The sequence below is a fragment of the Erithacus rubecula genome, assembly GCF_903797595.1.
Source record: "Erithacus rubecula genome assembly, chromosome: 9".
In the NCBI taxonomy this organism is placed as follows: Eukaryota; Metazoa; Chordata; class Aves; order Passeriformes; family Muscicapidae; genus Erithacus; species Erithacus rubecula.
The window spans coordinates 14273198-14292488 of NC_136660.1; the positions used below are offsets into that span (position 1 = coordinate 14273198).

General features: G+C 39.0%; 1 protein-coding gene across 2 annotated transcripts in view; it reads right to left on the reverse strand.

The window, feature by feature from the left end:
- Window positions 1-1399: 1399 nt before the first annotated feature.
- ADK (adenosine kinase) overlaps window positions 1400-19291 on the reverse strand; it is a 269130-nt gene continuing 251238 nt past the window's right edge. For both annotated transcript variants that reach the window (XM_079313206.1, XM_079313207.1), the window contains exon 11: window positions 1400-2575. In XM_079313206.1, the coding sequence (XP_079169332.1) occupies window positions 2451-2575 (125 nt within the window). In that variant the 3' untranslated portion in view covers window positions 1400-2450. The remainder of the gene's footprint in view (window positions 2576-19291) is intronic.

Consider the following 19291-nt stretch of genomic DNA (forward strand, 5'->3'; position numbering starts at 1 on the left):
AAGGACGAAGGAAGAGGAAGGAAGGAAGGAAGGAAGGAAGGAAGGAAGGAAGGAGGAGGAAAGGAAGGAAGGAAGGAAGGAAGGAAGGAAGGAAGGAAGGAAGGAAGGAAGGAATGGGAAGGAAGGAAGGAAGGAAAGGAAGGAAGGAAGGAAGGAAGGAAGGAAGGAAGGAAGGAAGGAAGGAAGGAAGGAAGGAAGGAAGCAGTCTTCACAATGACTACTTGTCTTTACATATCCTCTTGGTTTTCTTCACAGTATACAAGTGTCTTGTAGTTTAATTGGAAAGACAAACAATGTTTATGCACTTATATTGATTTTAAATGAGCAATAATTATCAGGCCAGGAAATTGGTAGAGTTGTTTCAAAAAGAACGGAAAGCATCATGGGTGTAGAGCAAGAGGAACAGCAAATTTAACCACCACTGGAGTTTTCCTTACTGACAGGCAAATTCATGCAGTAAGAGTGGTGTGGCATATGTGACCATATATTAAAAGCAGGGACTGCAACAAATCCATCTTCAGCCTGTCAGTTTTTCTTGATTAAAACATATCACATGGATACATCAAGTTAAGAAATCAGAAATTAACTACGAGATGTAAAAAATCACATTCTTCTGATCAACCATAAAGCCTGAAGACCATGCACATCGCAGACTCTTAGTTTAATTTGTCACTCTATTTTCACTCCAACGTAATGATTTCTCTTCCTCTCACCTATGCTAGAACATGAGAAATGTACAGCCTAAAGCTCTTTTGAGAGCAGCACTATGAGGAAACCACACCAGTATGGCACAAAGCTGCTCAGGAGCAGGTCAGCAGAGGTGTGTACAAGGAGCCTTTCCCAGGCTGCCTTTCCCAGGTGTGAGCCAGGGCTGTGCAGAACAGGACTCAGGGCGTAGTGCCCGCTGCAGCTCCACGGCCCCGCTGCCATCCGCACGAGGCACTGGCTGAAGCTGGGCAGGAATCCCACACCAGGTGATCTCCAAGATGACAGAGCCTGCTGGCCAATGTGTCAGACATTGGACCAAACAAGGGAATTGGGATGTCAGCCTTGATTCCTCCCCACACTCCTTCCAATACACAAACTGCAATAACAGCATTCAATCTCTGCGCGCCGTTTGCTCCATCCTGGGCAGTAAAGTGTGAACCCTGCACTGACTTAACATTCTTTGGTGAATCCTAGCCTTTGTTTTTTCATCTCTTCTGTGGTACAAACACCAGTCTGATGTTCCCTCTCTTCCTTACTGCTGAGATCACCCTTGAATACCCACCTGGATGCTGAAAGTCTGTATAAAACACTGAAATTTAGCAGGTACCGTGGGTTGAGCACCCATGTCTTGTTCCCTTTTCAGCAGGATACACAGAAGAAAGACAGACACATACCAAAACAAAACCAGGAATTATTGTATGACAATTTTTTATTTATCAGTATCAAATTACATAGCAAAGTAATGAATGCAGTGTCAGATCATATTTTTGAATACTGTAAATACAAACAAAATCCACCATATTGCTTAATTATCCAAAGTAAATTAAAAGTTTAAAAATGTGCGTTTCAGAGATTCCATTTGGCATATCCTGTCAATATATCCTGCATAAATATTTCTGTACCTCATTTTCATTATGTGTACCTTAATGCAGCCTCTAGAAAACACACATGGAGGAGATAGGACCTATCTGTATGTTTATTTTCATCACCAACTCATGCATCTGCCCTGAAATCACTGAAAGTACCTATCTGCTAGCTCACCTGACTGATAAAAGTGACTGTACCTATAGACCTAGAGATGTACTGACAGATAAAAGTGGCCAAACCCAAAGCTACTGCCATCAGTGCAAGATGGCTGAATGCAAGATATCACAGCTGTGGATCAGGTCTTGAAATTACTGACAAAACAGTGATGAACTTTCATGGAAGCTGGACTATCTGATAGCCACATCTTGTACACTCCAATATGCATGGAAATTCCTGGGACATTTACACCACTCTTTACACAGGTCTGACTCTACTAGATAGAAAGAACAGCTCCCTGTTTATAAGGTTAAGTTATGAATAAAGTCAGCTCTGTCGATTTCATGTAAGTTGAATAGTATTTGGCCACAGCTGGATACAAACTAGATAATTCAACAGAAGGACTTTAATGGTGTTAATCAGCAGTGTCATTTAAAGGGACTTCCTTGGAAACTGTGTAAATAGAACACTTTTTCCTGATGGATGAGATAATAAGCTTCACTTAGCACTGTTCCCAAAAGTTAAGACTACTGAGATGTGGTAGATGTACGAAATGGAAAACACCATAGAAATATATATTTTGTTTAGAATACAATGAACAGAAGTACAGAAGCGTTGATGCAGGTACTGGAAAGGTAAGGAAAAGGAAAAAGGAAAAATTTAGGCAGCAATCCCATGGCAACACAGAAGTTACTCTTGATCCCTCCAATTGACCACTATCAGTGGAAGTCAGGCTTCTCTGGGAAGGTGCAACCTGACCTCTTGATGATCACGCTGGCTGCGTAATGCCCAGCCCGGATGCACTCAGTCACCGGCCGGTCATAGACGAGCTGGGACAGAAAGCCTATGGGACAGTGGGAGAGAAAGAGAAGGGAGAAAATGGTCAGGTTAGTTTTTTGACTGTACCAGCTTGTGACAGGGCAAAGCACTGAAATCCTGGCCTGCCTGTAGGTATCTCTGCAGCCTGACCAGTTTAAACTGAGAATTGCACCTGAGTGACCTGCAGGGCTGGAGTGGTGCTGCTGCTGTTTCTTCGTGAAGTGTCCAGTTGGTAGCTTCCAGTAAAATCAAGATTATCAAGACTGATCATTATTAGCGTTCTCAAAATTATTTTAACAGAAATCCTGTTCTCTTCTTCATAGAGATAACCCCTGATTCCTCAAGAACATTTTTAAAACAAAGAGGGAGTTCTACCTGCTGAAGAGAATTCCTTCTGCTCTCACTGGCTACAGCTACAGTCCCAACACAACTGTGTGCAAGCTTTTCTCCAAAACAGAGAAAGGCACGTAATAGAGAAACACTATATTCAGAGTTAAAGGTACTCACAGTGCAGGGAAGGTGAAAAATTTTTACCTGATGAGGAAAGTTGTGACATCATTGCCTCTGATGATGGGACATTTAATCTAAAACTTCAGGAGGAGTGGGTACCCCTAAGCATGTGCAGATGCCCCCAAACAGCAAACTGTGCAGAGAACAGAACCAGGTGCCTCTCACATGGCTCACAGCTTCAGCTGCCACATGCACAGCTTGGAAACCCAGCAATCACCAGGAGCTCAGGGCTTTGAAAACCTGAGCACCTCCTAAATGAACAGAGCTAGACAGTCCCAAGACACTACTCAGAGAAGTTTAGTACAAGCAGCACCAGAAATTTTATGGATTGAGTCCCTCATTTCTAAAGCATTTTGTCTTGGCTGAAGTTATTGTGATCAAAAGCATGACAGAAATTATGGCAGAGGTGAAATATATATTTTAAATTTGGAAGAGGTTTTCAAGATGTGAGAAGTAAACTTAGTATCTCATAATTTAAAACTCTGTCATTTTAGAGGTAATATTTTATTCACTTTTATCCTGTTTTTAATATGTTTCAGATGTATCTCTCTTTCTTATCCAATCACAGAAGGAAAGTGAGACTTGCCCAAGAAAATCAGAATTCTAGCAAGTTGAAAGATGTTCTTTTTAAAGATTTCATCCACCATTTCAAGTTTCTGTCATGCTCAGGCTTTGGGCCTTGGCAGTACAAATGTAGTGTTGAAATCATGTCTCTGCTAAGTACTGTGTAAAACCCATAAGTACCAACTTCTGACATATTACAAATTTTGATTCAAAGCTGATATCTTTTGCTAGCTTGCCTCCATATTAACTTTCTCTGTTCCTCTGGGTTACTATTGGGAAAAGGTTCCACATTGTATTGTGATGCTGTCATTTAACCTGAGCCCTGCTTCTAAATATTTCCTTTTTTGGTACACTAGAGTATAATTTTAGAAGACAATAAAGATATTTCATCCTATGCAATGATGTCTGCTCTTTGGAGATTAAATATCATGTAAAACAAGAAAAATAAGGTTAGAGTAATGAAGGATAATACTGGTGAGCAAAAGACCTGTTTTCATGAATTACCAATATCTATCTTCTCTTCTTGGTCATGACTGATAGTGAAAAGAAGCCTAATTGATATAGCTTTTTCTAAACTACACCAAATTGGAGAAGAGCTTGAAACTACAAAATCTATAAATCACACTTTGCATTGGAATAGGGAGGCCATAGAGAGTAGGCAGATTAGTTAAAAAAGGAGAAAACTCATATGTTTCTGACAGCAATACTTTTCTAGAGAACTACGTATAGGCTGGCATTTCACAGATATTGACTGACACTAGCTGGGAAAAAATTACTCCTTCACCAACAAAAGGTAAGTCCACAAGCACAAATGAAGAAGACAGGAGTTACCAGTATATAAAGATAAGAATCTGAAACAGGAAGAAATTGTGCTGTGAGTGCTATCACTGATGGCAGTCAGGGATGACAGACAACACAACTGTGGCAGAATGGTCCAGCTGCAATAGTTGGGTAACAGTTGAGAAATTCAAACAGCATGCCTGGCAGAAATCAGATAGTTTCTGAATAACAAGATGAAAATGGTCTGCTCTCCATTAAATTAACATGCATTCTAAGGAGAAACTTTCTTGGATCCATGGAGGGTGTCAATCATTAAATTTAAACTGCCTGGGAGGCAGGAGCTTGCCAGTGTGCTTCTGGGTGGTTAAAACTTGAGAGAAAGTTGTAACCATATGTAAAGTGAGGCTGTTCAGACAGTCCATTTCTGACTCAGTAAGTATGAAGATGCACTGGGCAGGTCTCCAAAGGCAAACATGGGGCTAGTTTTGTGCAGAGCATGAATTCAGAAAGAGATTTATGTGAAAAAGAATGACTATCCCCTACATTTATGATCAAGGCATCAAACATACATGAATATGAGAAAATCCACAGAGCAAAAGACCATAAAACATGAATTACTTCTCAATATCAACTAGACTGACATTGTCATCACCTCCCAGGCTCATTGTAGTTAGTAGGAGTCTTTTGTCTTCAGTGAAGCTACTTCTTATTTATTCTGATCTAAGTGAAAGCAGAGTCAGGTGAAAAAAACATCTTGTTCTAATTGGGGATAGAAATGAGAGATCTCTGTGATTTAAGAGTGTTGCAGAAATGACATAAAGTACAGCTGTCATATATGAGATATGTAGAAACTGCATGGGGAGTTTGCCCTCAAACCATTCTCTTGTCTGCTGAGTTTCTCTTAAAAGGTATGTGTTTCATAGATGAAATGGAAATAGCAGCATCTGACACAATATCGCATCGAATGACAATACAAACACACATATCACAAACAGAACTACATCACACAGTAAGACTAGGCAGTTGGCAAAGCAGACCCCAAGGGAACACCAGAAAGCAGTGTTGTTTGAGCAGAGAAGCAAAGAACTCTATCAGGTTGGCTGCCTTAGCTGCAGAATGTTCTTTTTAGTTAATGCAGTAAAAAGCAACATGGTCAGAATATAATTCAGAGTTTGCCTCCCCCAGTGTATAAGCCATGGTGATGTAAACCCCATGAGTCATACTCCCAAGGCATGGATTCAGATCTGAGTCCCAGCTAAAGAAGTTACTCCCCCATCTGTTTTTCACCATGCTGCTTTGCTGCTGGTATAACCTGATACTCGTCAAAATGAGCCAGATCACTTTAAACAGTTGCTATTGAGCAGGGGAATCTTTGCTAACCCAGCTGATTGAACCTGAAATGGGTTAGTGAGCACTCATGCAGTCTGACCAGTGATCAGGACAGTGAGGGAAGATGAGAAGCAGTTGAAGGCTGTAATCTCTTAAGGTGCCATGATTGGAAATGCAAGAAGATAAGTGAACATGGCTTCAGACTTACTTCACATTCCTCCTACAACTTCAGAGACCAAAAGGGCAGGATTGAACTCTGATCCTGTATCACAGGCTGGGATCACAGACCTAGATCATCCCAGCATATACTAAAGTAGCTCAGCATCTCCTTCATTTCTGAACTGGTCCCTGGCTATCACTGGAATGGAGCGCAGAAAGCAGCAGTAAATTTTGGCTACACCACACAGCCTTACTTCAAGTATTTTACCAAAACAACTTCAGGCAATACTGTTTACCTTGTTCTAACTGCAGCTGCTCTGCAGCAGCATTTCTGCACTGCTGAAGCTGTGGATGGTGTTGCAAGCACTGCGCACCACTCTCGTCACACTAGAACACAAAGGCAAGAGCCAAACTCGAGGCTTTCCCATCTGCCTCCTTCCCTGTTATCCAACAGGCTAACTCTTTCTGGAGTAAGGGAAAAGGCAGTTGCAGGATGCCTAGCAAGCCACTTTGATGCAATGAGCCATCTTGGTAAGCTTTCAGAGTAGACTAGAATGCCTTTTGTCCTTCACAGGCATGGACAGTAGCCACCATGGCCAAGTAACCACCTTGCACCTACTAATGATGAGAACTTCTTTGGAACTGGGTCCAATTCATCCCATTGATCTTCCAAGAAAAAAGATAAATTTGTTTCAAAAGTTATTTTAAACCTTGGAGTGGTAAAAAATGTATTTGCATTCTCAGATGACAGAAGAGATTATAACACACCAATAGCTATTTTTGGCCCTTAATTGTTTCTTTTCTGCTCAGTAGAAAAAAGCGATTCTGAAATCACTTTGCTCTGAAAAGTGTGCTTGAAATAATTGAGTTAATCTTTACTATCTCCAGCTTCCTTACTACATATTCTCAAAGACAACGTTTATAATTGTTAGGTCTGCAAACAGAATGAGGGACAGGAAAAGTGAAGGTGCTTTGTTCCTTTTTGTGCACCCAACCAAATGGAAAGTCCTGCAAGCCAAGTGCCAGAAGTAGGACTTGAGCTCCAACAGCCAGACCCAAACTGAGGCCAGCTCAAATCTCTTTGGGGATGTCAGTGTAAGTTTGAAAAGGCACAGAAGACAGTCCACTGACTGACACAAAAGGTGTTGTCTTCACTTTGTTACTCCTTAGAGGTGAGCAACACTTAAAAATCATTAAAGCAGATATTTCAGAGACAATTTCACTGAAATCAGTGATTCCTTTGAAAGTTTTATTTCTGGATTATTAGTGGTAATTCTGAATGAATACTTAGCACTAGTGCAGTTGGGCAGGAATGTGGGAGTCCGATAGTGGAGATTTAAAACAGTTCTGGTCTGCTCCAGTAATGGTTTAACAACACTTAAAAACAGCTCATATTGAAGCCAAATGTTTCATTTCAAATAGTACACTTGACAATTAATTTTAATGACTGTTAATAACTAATGCTGGCTGAAAATCCATTTATAGCCTCCGACACCCAGCTTCCCCGTATCCGTCTTTCTGCAGTTTCTCTCACACTTCCAACCTCTATAAAATGCCCATGGCAGAATTATTTTTTTTTTAATGCAAGAGAGAAAAGCTGAAAAAATCCAGTTATCAAATGCATCAATTATAAACAACTACAAGCTGACCCTGAGTCAGAGCCCCTCAAAACATTTTTGCTATGTGATGTTCCCAGACAATTCTGCTTGCAGATGAGCCCTGAAGCATATAACCTATGCTAGTCAGGCCATTCACCATCAAAATTGTCCCAGCCACAAAAAGGATCAAGACCAGATTAGCTGACTCCTCTTTTTTTCTGTATTTAAAATTTCTACAGCCTAATTGGTGCACTGCACTTTTAAAAATTGTGTTATTCCTCCATGGGGACAGTTGCAAGCACCTTTTCACACTCTTGTTCATATACAGAATTTATCACAGTTGCTGGGATGCTCATCTATTTTTAAGTGATCCCACTAGATTTCCAGGCCAGGAGTGTGGGAAGATGCAGTTTTCAAGAAATATTACCCAGTCAATGTCAGCCTTGTAGCTGATGTGACTGGGGCTTTTTTTGGAGGTCTTTTAGCACTGTTGGAGTGGGGTAATGTTGTTGCATGAGCCTGGTCAGTAGTAACCAGGTGATTGGCAATGCTGCTGCCAAGAGCCAAGCAGCCACCCTAGATTTTGTAAAAGATGTTGGCATCAGTTGATTCTGCAATGTAGTCACTGAACGACTGTACGTCAACATGCTGAGGTTTCTCCTTTTTTAATTTTGTGGCAGATGGTGGATATTACAGCCAAGAACTGTGGTAAGCCAGAGGCCCTGCCCGTTGCTATCAAACCAAATGTTGGCTATTCTAAATGGAAACGTTTTTGATTAAGGGTGGGATTTGGCTTCTGTTTTCATGTCTTTTGGCACTGTGGTCTGACACATCAGACTTACAGTATATAAGACAAATTAAATGTAAGCATCTTCAAACACTCTATATTTCAACCTTCAAGCACTTTAGCACTTTCTCTCTCAAAATTTACTGTAAAAATGAATCCATACATGCATATATATGTTATTAAATACAAATGTATATGCATAGAAACATGTGTCTTTTTCTCTCCTCTAAAATGAAATGGCTCTGTGCTAACACAGAACTGTAGTGTCAGGCTAATTACAATTGAGAGAAAAAAGGTTACCAACCCTTCCGTAAAAATGGTCATTTAAGATGTATATCTAACAAGTGGCAACCTTGAAATCTCTCACTGGAAAGAACATTAGAAAATCCTTCCTGACTATACCACTGGAGGAAAGTTTTAATAAAAACTAATTAAACTACAAAAATCTCAAGTGGTTAACTGATTTTAGGGGCTAAATTTCTGGCAATTCTAATTATCCTCTTGTGGCTTCACTTAGTGTTTCACAACCATGACAGATGACAATGAAAAACTGCAGTTAAATTCATCCTCCCTGACACCATGCTAAGCACTGGCTTCTCCCTCTCCAAGTAAAATCAATACCATGTTTGAGTAAACACGTTTACAGCTTTATTAGGATGTCTTGCTTGTTCTGTAACAGCGACTTGAAGCTGTGGTAGCAAATCGACTCAACTCAGTTAAACCTAGAGAGCTGAGTAAGAGGCTCATCGATAAGGTTGTTATATAAATAAACTGCAGGAGACCAGAAAGCTGGAACAAACAGCTTGGTAAATGTCAATATTTTTACTTCCAGAGAATGACAAAACCATGAGATCACGACTAAAATGTTTCAGAAGTCTGTATTTACTTTATTTATAAAACGGTCATGTGCTAAAAGCATTTCACTGCCTGTGTACAAGAAACTTATTCTTTTATAATCAGGAGCATGTATAGTAAACTGAGCATGTTTTAAGAAATGCAGTGATATTGGTATCACTATGCCTATCCCTCTTGTTTTCATCTTATTTATGGATACATTTTCAATGCATTGAATTTCTGTAAGGATCACTCAGATGGGTGTACATCTTCCTCAGTCTGAGGTTATACAGTCATTTATGGACTCATGCAAATAATACAACTTTGCATTTACTAGACAACTATGAATAAGTGAAAGGCGTGTTTTCAGCTTAGCAGCCTTTTCCTGGAATGGAGAGGAGGTGTTGAATACACAAAACAAAAAAAGAACGCAGTCTCCAAAGCTTTAAAGCATTACATGTGGAAAATGTTAATGAAAGATTTCTGCAGAAATGTGACAATAAAAAACAAGAAATAAAACTTCATTACATCCCTGATATTCCATTAGGAATCAATTACTCAAGGCTGAACAATTTCATTGCATTGCACATGATTGCCACTGTTTGGCTCTACTGGGCCAGCCCACTGCAGCTCAGAGAACAAGGTGTCATCATAGTTTCATAGTTCCCAGGGCCTGGATGTGCTCAGGCCCACCTGAGACTCCCTCTAAGGAAAATCAGCAGTCTCAATCCTTTGATGCTTGCATCCCAGTAGGAACAGTGTATGCAGCTGTGTGCTGGTTTGCTCCCGAAGGCTGTGCCTTGGATTGAGAAAACAGACCCTGAGGTGAAGCCTGCTTAGATTGATGAGAGTTTTTCATTCACTGCCCTGTGCCTTGACTGCATACTGTCCACCTGCTGAGAGGGGACAGCTCAACGCTCGAGCTTTGTTATATTTTGTTATAAATTTAAGAAGTATTTTATACTCTGACATCCTTCTACATTAATCATCCTCAGTGGACTGTATTTATAACCTGTTGCATACCACTTCTATTAAATTCCCCAGCACATCTTACTTCCCAAGAAAAGAACCATTTCAGTCTATAATATGCTCCAAGAAAGATGTGATAGAGGAAAATGATCACAAAGTTATAACTTCTCACGGTCTGGTCCTATTTTTCATTTTTAAGTCCACATGATGAGCGTTGGAAAATTTCCTTTAGGATCAGAGTCTGGTTGCCTTAGGCTTGTCTTCAGCAGCCTCCAGGGGAAACATGTGATTAAAAACCCCCTCCAAGCTTACAAGGAGTATCCAAGGCACTGCATGTGCCAAACCAGAAACAGGTATTTTCATTGAAAGTATCTTCTCTTTTTGAAAAATAAAATAAAAAAAATTCTATGCTGATATTTCTTTTTGTTTTTCCTAAAAGCATTTCCTAGAAGTGTTCTTCAAAATCTAAAATTCTTCTTAGTAATTTTTGAGACAGAAGAGTGAAATAAGCTTTCTTTCATTAGTACCTGTGGAAAGTTTCTGAGCCTCAAACCATATCTGTTGTATTGATACTAAATGGTGACAATTACTACACACACTGTGTGGAATAAGAGGAAGAGAACTGCACTAATTTACTATAGATATAATGGAGTTCTAAGCATTATAAAATGAAATAATATGTCCTATCCTCTACCCAGTTTTTAACACATATTCAAGTGCAATAAAGGTTGCATGAATGTAACTTTATAGCCAAGATTCATATGCACAAAAGCTAGGAGATTTGAAGTTGCATTTGCAGAACAACCATCTCTCAGGAGAGTTTTATTTGCAGGTGTGCTTCCACACAGCCAAGCCAGTAGTATGAAAAGAGAACAAAAAGCAACACCCAGTGCAGTGGGAATATGGGAGCTAGGCAGCCTGTGAATTTCCTTTTGTGGGCTGAAATAGCCTACCCTAGCATTATATTCATAATGCTCCTATTTTAATAAAGTGACACTTAATATCTTTTGCCTCTTTAAATATCTGTTAGAATTCTGGACTGATAGCAGAAATTTTGTGATCACCAATAACAATAACATCCCTTTCCACTGGGTCAGAGATCAGGGACAAATCAACCCACAAGCACTGCTACTACCATTGCTCTTAACTGGGACCATGGTTTTTCTTTTAATTCCTTTTTACTGCAACCTTGCCATCTTCACACTTCAAGTATGAGTCCATTGCAGTGTGGGGGAAGTGAACAAATTCTGGGAGACTTTACCATGCTGTTATATAATAAGTGAAAGAGAACCCAGCTTGTGAACACCATGGCCTGAGAAGTGTCCTTATGGTCATTGTGTCCTCAGCACCCACTGAGGCATGTCAGACGTCAAACAGACAATATATTTCAGTGTATTTTTGTATTTCATTGTATGGTGTTTTATCTCCTGTGAATATAGCATCAGCTTAATCTGACACATCATTTCTTAGGGGACTATATCCTGCACTGATTCCCAGGGGAATGTTCTTGATGATCCAATCTGACGAGTGCCTCTGTCTCTACTCAGAATACATTAAAATAACACAAAAATATTGCCAACAGTCTGCAAGCAAGGTAATAGTAACTCATTAAAGTAATTTCTAACCTTCCACATGAACATTTTCTTTATCATTACATGATTTTCTAACACATGACACATTAACATAAAATGAAATGTTATGAGGGTAGGCATAGTAGGCATGACAAAGTATTTTAAACGGTGATGATTTGCTTTGAGGCGTTAAGTCAATTTGTAATTGTCCCATAGCTATTACAGCAAAAATTGGAACTTTGTAATTGGTTTTGAAAATCTATTTTTAACACAGTAGGTTTGTTTTTTAAAGTGTACACAATCTATTTGACGTATATTTTTCACAAAACCTGTCCAGAATGTCACTGAATTTATGGTGAGGTAAATTAGGTCTTTTAAAAGCCAATTTTGCAAAATATTAATCCTCTTGCTGTGTACTGAGGCTCCCTTAAAACTGATGGTAACACTGACAGAACGAGAGACACAGAGGCTAAAGGAATCAGCTCCTGCTTCAGACTAATTAGAAACTTCTGAGGGTTTTTTAATTCCATACACTGATCCTTTTAAGTGGATCTTTTGCTTCTACATGTTATTTAAGAAATGACAGCAAGTATACTATGCTTTGCCTTACTTTTATTCTACTATGCCTTTTTCTGGATTGCCTTTAAATGGAACAGGTAAAAATGTGAATTATTATATTTACATTACTGTATTGTAAGAATACATATGTAATGAAAGGAGGACGAACAGTTAGAGACCAAGACAAGAGTAGCAATTAAAGCAACGAAAACAATATAATCACAATTATACTTGGACCACACATGCAAACAGGTTTATGCATAAATCTCAGCACAGAAGAGGGTATTCTTTCCAAAGAAATCATTTTGAATGGAAATTGGTAAACAAAGAAGTAGGGAATCAAAAGGAAACCAGAAATATTCCATGTTTTTTTCTGAGTGATACCTACTTTTATGGTTTTGTTTAAGCTGCAATTCAAACTGTGGCAAATTTCGAAAATGAGCCAATACTAATGTTTAGATTACTACCAACTGGCTACATTATTGATCAGAATAATGATGTGCCTCTAGCTGAGACTCAGAAAAATCAACCAGGAACATATAATCTGGTATCATATAAACTTTCTAGTTTGTAGAAGGTCAGTTACAGAGATAACACGGTCCTCTAATAGCCTGGGTTTATGTGGGGTGTTTATCTGACAGAGTTCTGAGTGCCATCAGAACACAGGGGTGGTAAGTCATGGACATGCTGACAGGTTATCCCCTAGCAAGCAAAGATTGATGCCCTCTCTGCAGCTCAGCTATTATACTCCTGTATGCTGTTTATAAACCAGGAGTAGTAAAGATGGGAAAAATGGGCTGTCAGTCAAAGTGCTGATGACACTAAAGTATTTTTATTTCAAAGCTTCCTATCTCATCCACCATGATCTCAGTAACAACAGGATTGCTCAGAGGCAATTAGCCACCAATGTCATACAAATGAAAACTAAGAGAGTGCTGCTTTCTGTTATTACAGTTATCTTCACTTCAAAGAAAAGCCAGAACAATTCAAAGTAGTATCCCCTCACTCTTTGCTGGTAAAGATAAATTTTGTAGCAAAAATCAGCCATTACAAATTACATGCACATACATATTTAATTGATATCACCAAAAAAAAAATATCCCTTTCTCCCAGCTGACAAGTAGCTCTGCATCTCAGAGCTCTGGTGTTATCAGAAGGGAGTATTTCACAGCAGTGACATTTTATCCACTGCATTTCTCTCTATCAAATGTGATTAAAAAATGACAACTTCCCAAGGTATCTTAAACAAGTATAAAAACCTTATAAAAATTAAAGACTGCTATAAGTGGATGAAGTAGCTTCTGATATCACACTCCTGCTGTTCAGTAAAGAACTATTCCCAGCTCCTCGTACTCCTATTTCAACAAATCTAGAATGTTCTAGGGGTGGTGAATACTGGAGGGAGAGCAGCCCTTACAGCACAGATTTATACAGAGAGGAAAATACAACAAATAAGAGAAATATTCATTTTTAGTGTATATAAATTCTTCCCCAGAAAGCCCAGAAATCCATTAAGTAACTTTCGTTTTTATATAGTCACAAGCTTACTCATAACTTAGTGTTCTGAAAAAACATCCAAATCTGTCTCTGCTGAAGGCATTATTAGATCTTTGCATGTTTAGCACTCCTGGAATAGCCATATAGGAACTATTCATAAGAGCTTATTTCATTTCTCACATGTGCACATGCCTCTATCCCCACAATGCTTGCACAAGGAATGCATAAGGGACTTATTAGACAGAGTCATGAGTACAGTCCCTCTTTGCCCTAGAACAGATTTATTGTAAGAAGATGGAATTCCCACTCTTTGAGCTTCATTTTTAAATTCAGCCAGCTCCTGCTCTAGAGCCACCAACATCACCCTCTGAAGGTGACTGAGCCTGGATTTCCAGAGAAGCAGGAACTGGCACCTGGGAACTTAACACCTACATAGGACCATAACACAACTTAGGTAGGAAGGGACCTCTTTAGGTCTCTTCCTCCAGCCCCTGGCTTAAGGCAGGGTCAACTCAGATGATGTAAAATCCCATCAAGATGATTTTTAAATTTAAAAATCACTGTATTCCTTCCATAAATGATGGATGCTACCTAACAACAGCTTAAGAATTAGTATACTGGTTTCAATTATGTTTATTTTTATCAGTATTATATTTGTTTAAATCCACCAGCTTCAGCCAATGTAATCCAAAGCTATCCTAGTGTGTTCACAAAACAAAACCAGAATTTTTTTCAAAGAGGTTTCTGAGTCAAACACTTCATAGTAGACGAGTAATGATGACCAGTTATTCCATGCACTATATGTTCCTTGTAAAGCTGTGTTTTTATTTATTGTACTTTTATTTATTGTACTGTGGTTTTAGAGATACACATACACATACATGTACATGCATAATATATTCAAAGAATGTTTCACGTGGACGATGGTATTTCAATATTTCAATAATGTAGAAGTATATCAAATATTACTTAGCTCTGAAATTAAAGCTGGATGTCACTCTATCAAAAATCATTTGCATTTACCTCATGAACAGAGGCTACTATTTGAACAACGTGAGAACCTTTAGGCAAACTCCTACAAGTCCAAGGTCTGTATCTAATTTGTAGAGACATTTAGAACAAGATGGAAAAATAAAGCCTGGAATTAACCTCTCTATTAGATATGAGGAAATGGCTTTGCTGAGATGGTTTGGCTCAAATAGAATCAGAAAGAGGGAAGTATCTTCAGTAAGCCCTGTGGTCCCTAAAGAGGAGATAAGGATGCCATGAGGCCCACTCACACAAGGACACATGAAAGAGGACCACTCCTCTTTTGCAGCTCTCCCTGTCTCTACCAGAGTAGATGTCTGATAGCTGAGACAGGAGCTGGCCATCTCATAAGGCTCATGCTGGGCTTCACAAGAAAGAGAGAGAGAGAGAACTGCTTATTCTGTAAGAATGTGCACCAGAAAATTGTGACTGTAGCTTTCAAACTCTAGCTAGCAACTTTATGAGATTCCTCAGCACATGAAAGCTGCCAATGCCATTTTTAAATTGACAGGTGGTTTGAGCCATTGACCTCCCCTTTGATACTGACAGAGGCAAATTGCTATCAGCTCCTATCTGGCACTGTACAATGCTTAATGAAGAGCTCCTTCTACCTTGGGATTTCTTTTCCTTGAGAATGGTATAACATCTTTATAGCATGGTGATAAGCAATACACGCTTGCTGCAATCATTCTGTCACTGCCTTATCAGGCTACTTGAAAATGATTTGTGGTTCCATTTCATACTCTAGTACTTTTCATGTAGTGTATGACTAAATCATAGCAGATTATTAAGTCAATATATTTATATTGATGGAACCTGAAGAAACATCGATTTTACACCTTCTCCTATTCATTTGTTATGAACCCTGTACTCAGTTCCAGGCAGTAGACAGATTCTAGGGGAGAGGTTTTGGGAACAATGGCAGCAACTATCAGAACAGATGCTTATTGTTTTCATTAGTTACGGTGGCAATGACAAAGGGGAGTTCAAACAGAAGGCAGGCCTGCTCTGGCTAAAGAGAGCAGGATGGCATAAAGGAAAGCACATGATGCTAAAACTGCCCATATTTCAGTCTATTTATTGCCATTAAGTATGCTTTGGTTATCATTACTGCAATGGTGCAAACTGGGGCTGACTAGCAATAAATAAATGTTAATTTAATGAGCAACAGAATGCTCCCCAAACTCTACAAACTAAGGCTGTAATTCCATTAAGAGGACGCCTGTGACATAAGCCATGTCAGCGAAGCTCAAGTGATTTGTTAATGTCATAAGAATCTGGAGGTGGAATTGCAACCTTTATTTATGGGTCTTCCAAGGATTTATAACCAAGTATCTGCGGTACTCCTGAAAACCACAAGAGGTGCTGAGATGCTACAAAGTAAACCATTATTGCTTAAACTTGTAAAATGTAGCAGTGTTGCTGGAAAGCAATAAAAGCAGAACTGCGTTAGTGTTGTTTAGAGAAGTGTTTTTAGCATAAAGATTCCTGCAGCAAGTTTAAAACTTGGTTTCTTATTCATGCTCTGCACCAGCCTGAAGTGGCAGATGACTTGCTGCCTGCAGGAAGAGGCAAGAAATTCAGAGATATTCCTGGTGCCAACTTAATAAAACCACATTTCAGCTGAAGACTGTGGTTTATTTCTTGCTGCTAGCTGTTGGGGTGAGCTAGTTCTCCTTGAAGGCTGGTGGCTTCATGTTCAGAAATGCTGAACTCATGAATCAACTCACAGAGTTACAAGCGCACAGAAACTTTGTGTCTTTAAACTTTTTCTTGACTTTAAGGCCTCAAGAGCTTCAGTAGTTAGACTGGCTCTAGTGAAAAAAAAAAAAAACCATAGTTTCGGTTTTTTAAAATTTTTACATGGAGAAATATACAAGGGGTGATTTGCCAAGTTGGCATAATTATTGAGAAGGAATTTCCCCCCAGTCTGTGAGTTATACCTCTGGAAGAGAACGCCTCTGTGAAAGAGCTTTCAAAATATGATAGAGTCTAACAAACCTGACCTCCTAATGCAAAACAAATCTTGTTTAATGGGGTTAGTTCTCATTATATCCCATGTTCTCCTCTCAGCCAAGACACCTGCTCCACAAAAACCACTGTTCAGTCATGTTAATGTACTGGTTCCAGAGAAGTATGGGAAACTTTGCCATGGGAGTCTTGTAATTCTTGAATAAAAGAACTAGGTTTCCCAGAGGGGATATTCTAACACTGAGTGGATTTTTTAGTTATGGGATTAATTTTGAAACATTTTACTACAAGGACACTAAAACCAAAACATTACATGTACTGTTGCCTAGGTAGTAACAACTGATAAAAACCTCAATCAAAGAAAGAAGCAGAAAAGCACTGAAGATACTATAACTTTCCTGTTGTAAAAATTCTGTCAGGACAGTAACACTGCAGCTGGCTCAGTGCTAGACCCAATGCTAGAAGACACATATGTTGAGCAGCATTACCTACACTACTGCACAGGGCTTGCTGCTAAGATGTTCAAGAACTTCTCCTGTTCCAAATACACACTTTGAAAACATATGAAAAGTGTGGCACAGATGAAATACAGACATCTCCCCCAAATGAAACACAGCCCATATCAAAGACTATCCAGGCCAGTATCCCATTTCCTACATATGGGAAGGAAAACTGAATGACTCCTTGAAGGAGCCCACAGTACACATAAGACTAGAATCAGCTGTGTATCTAGACTGTTATGACCCCCAATTCAACCATCTGGACTAAACTCAGGAAAATCTAATCTCTGAGAAGGATAAATGATCAATTTATTATTTATGGAATGGCAGAGGAGAACAAAGGTATCTCAGAAGCCAATGGAAAAACTATGTATATTCCAAAGTTCATGCTGCTTTGAGTCACAGGAGAGAGAAGCACGGCGCAACAAGAGGCTGAGCTCACACAGTGATGCTCAGGTAAGTGTCTGACTGCAAGGACAGCCCAGACAGATTTGCCAAGGCTGAGATGACTTCCATTACAGAGGGAAAACCAGCTGTGGTCCCTTCTCTGATAGTGAGGGAGAACTGTGCAGTGCACTGGACTGCACTGCACTGTGCCCCAATGAAAAAGCACCTGATGCCTCAGTGCCATTTGTGAGGCAACCGAAGATAATATACATCCATAAGCAGTGATATGGAACTTCTGTTAAGATTATCCCAAATATACAGGATCAGTATATTAACACTTAGAATGATGTCCCTTCAGCCTCTCTTACACTGCTGAATATTATCCCTATCTTTTTTCCCCTTCAAGAAAAGAATCTCACAACTGATCCAAGATCAGCCTGACAGGATGTGCCCCAGTTCCTTGCATTGCTGGTGGAAGGCAGTAGTTAGGAATAGAGACTGATCTGGTTTATATCAGACTTTCCATCCAGGATATTCTGATTAAAGTCAATGTTTTAGCCCTTCTACAGAAAACCTGCAGCTATGGCAGTACCAGGGAAAAGAATGTAATTTAAAGAGGAAGGCTTTTGAGAAATCTATTTTTAATTTGATCTATTATATTATAAAAGAGTTCTTAAAGCCCTGATTATTTAGTTGCAATATCTTCCTGCAACTAACCTAGGAAAGAACAAAATTAGGATTATTAAAACAAAAGTCCTGATTTCAAGAGGCCTAAAACTGAAGAATGGAAAATAAATACAACATGAGATAAACATGGCAAGACCTATTCTCTCTTTTTTTTGTCCTCCTCACAAGAACAGCAGCTTTCTGGCACAGCTGACACACAGAGCAAATGCATACAAGGACAAGCACTTGAAGATGATCTTATTTATGTTATAGTCACTGTTATCTACTGTATCAAATTTAGTCTTGTTTGTGATTTAGGAACAATAGAGTGACTATCATGCTCTAAAAGGTGTATGAATAATACAACCTAACGTGTTTCCCCCTACTTCTGTCCTTTTTGATTCATGAAAGCACTGAAGTAATGAGTAAAACATTCCTATTCTCAGACAGATTTAAGTATATACTGAACATTTATCTTTGGTTTAAATGCTGTATTAAGTAAAGATGGAATTACTCACATGCTTAAGATTAAGCTTATGTTGAATATTTTCTTGAAGTGGGACACTATTCTGAACTTTAATTTGGTAACACACTGCTTGTTATCCCCTTCATAGCTACGAGACTGAGCCCTACAATTCTATTTATAAAGTCTCTTTTGTAATATTTCCAGTAAATTAGTGACTAATGGAACCCCTTACAGCTACTACAGACTGGATATTAGAGCCTTCAGGATGCAATAGTGCATCACAGAACTACATGGATGAAGGTTACAACAAATGACAGAAATCTTGGATTAGATTGAGTTTTGGCTTATATTGAATAATTTATTTAAGCAGGCATAGACATAACATCCTCTTTTTTCCTTTACAGCTTGTGCCAAAAAAAATTAGTAAGTTTGCAAATGGATATTAAGCAATGCCAGATATTTTTGGGGTTTGTTTTAACAAATTAACCCTTTGCGTTCTTTTCTGATGTCCAAATAATTGTATTGGAAGCAGATGTTCTACCAAAATTTACATGATCAGAGACATT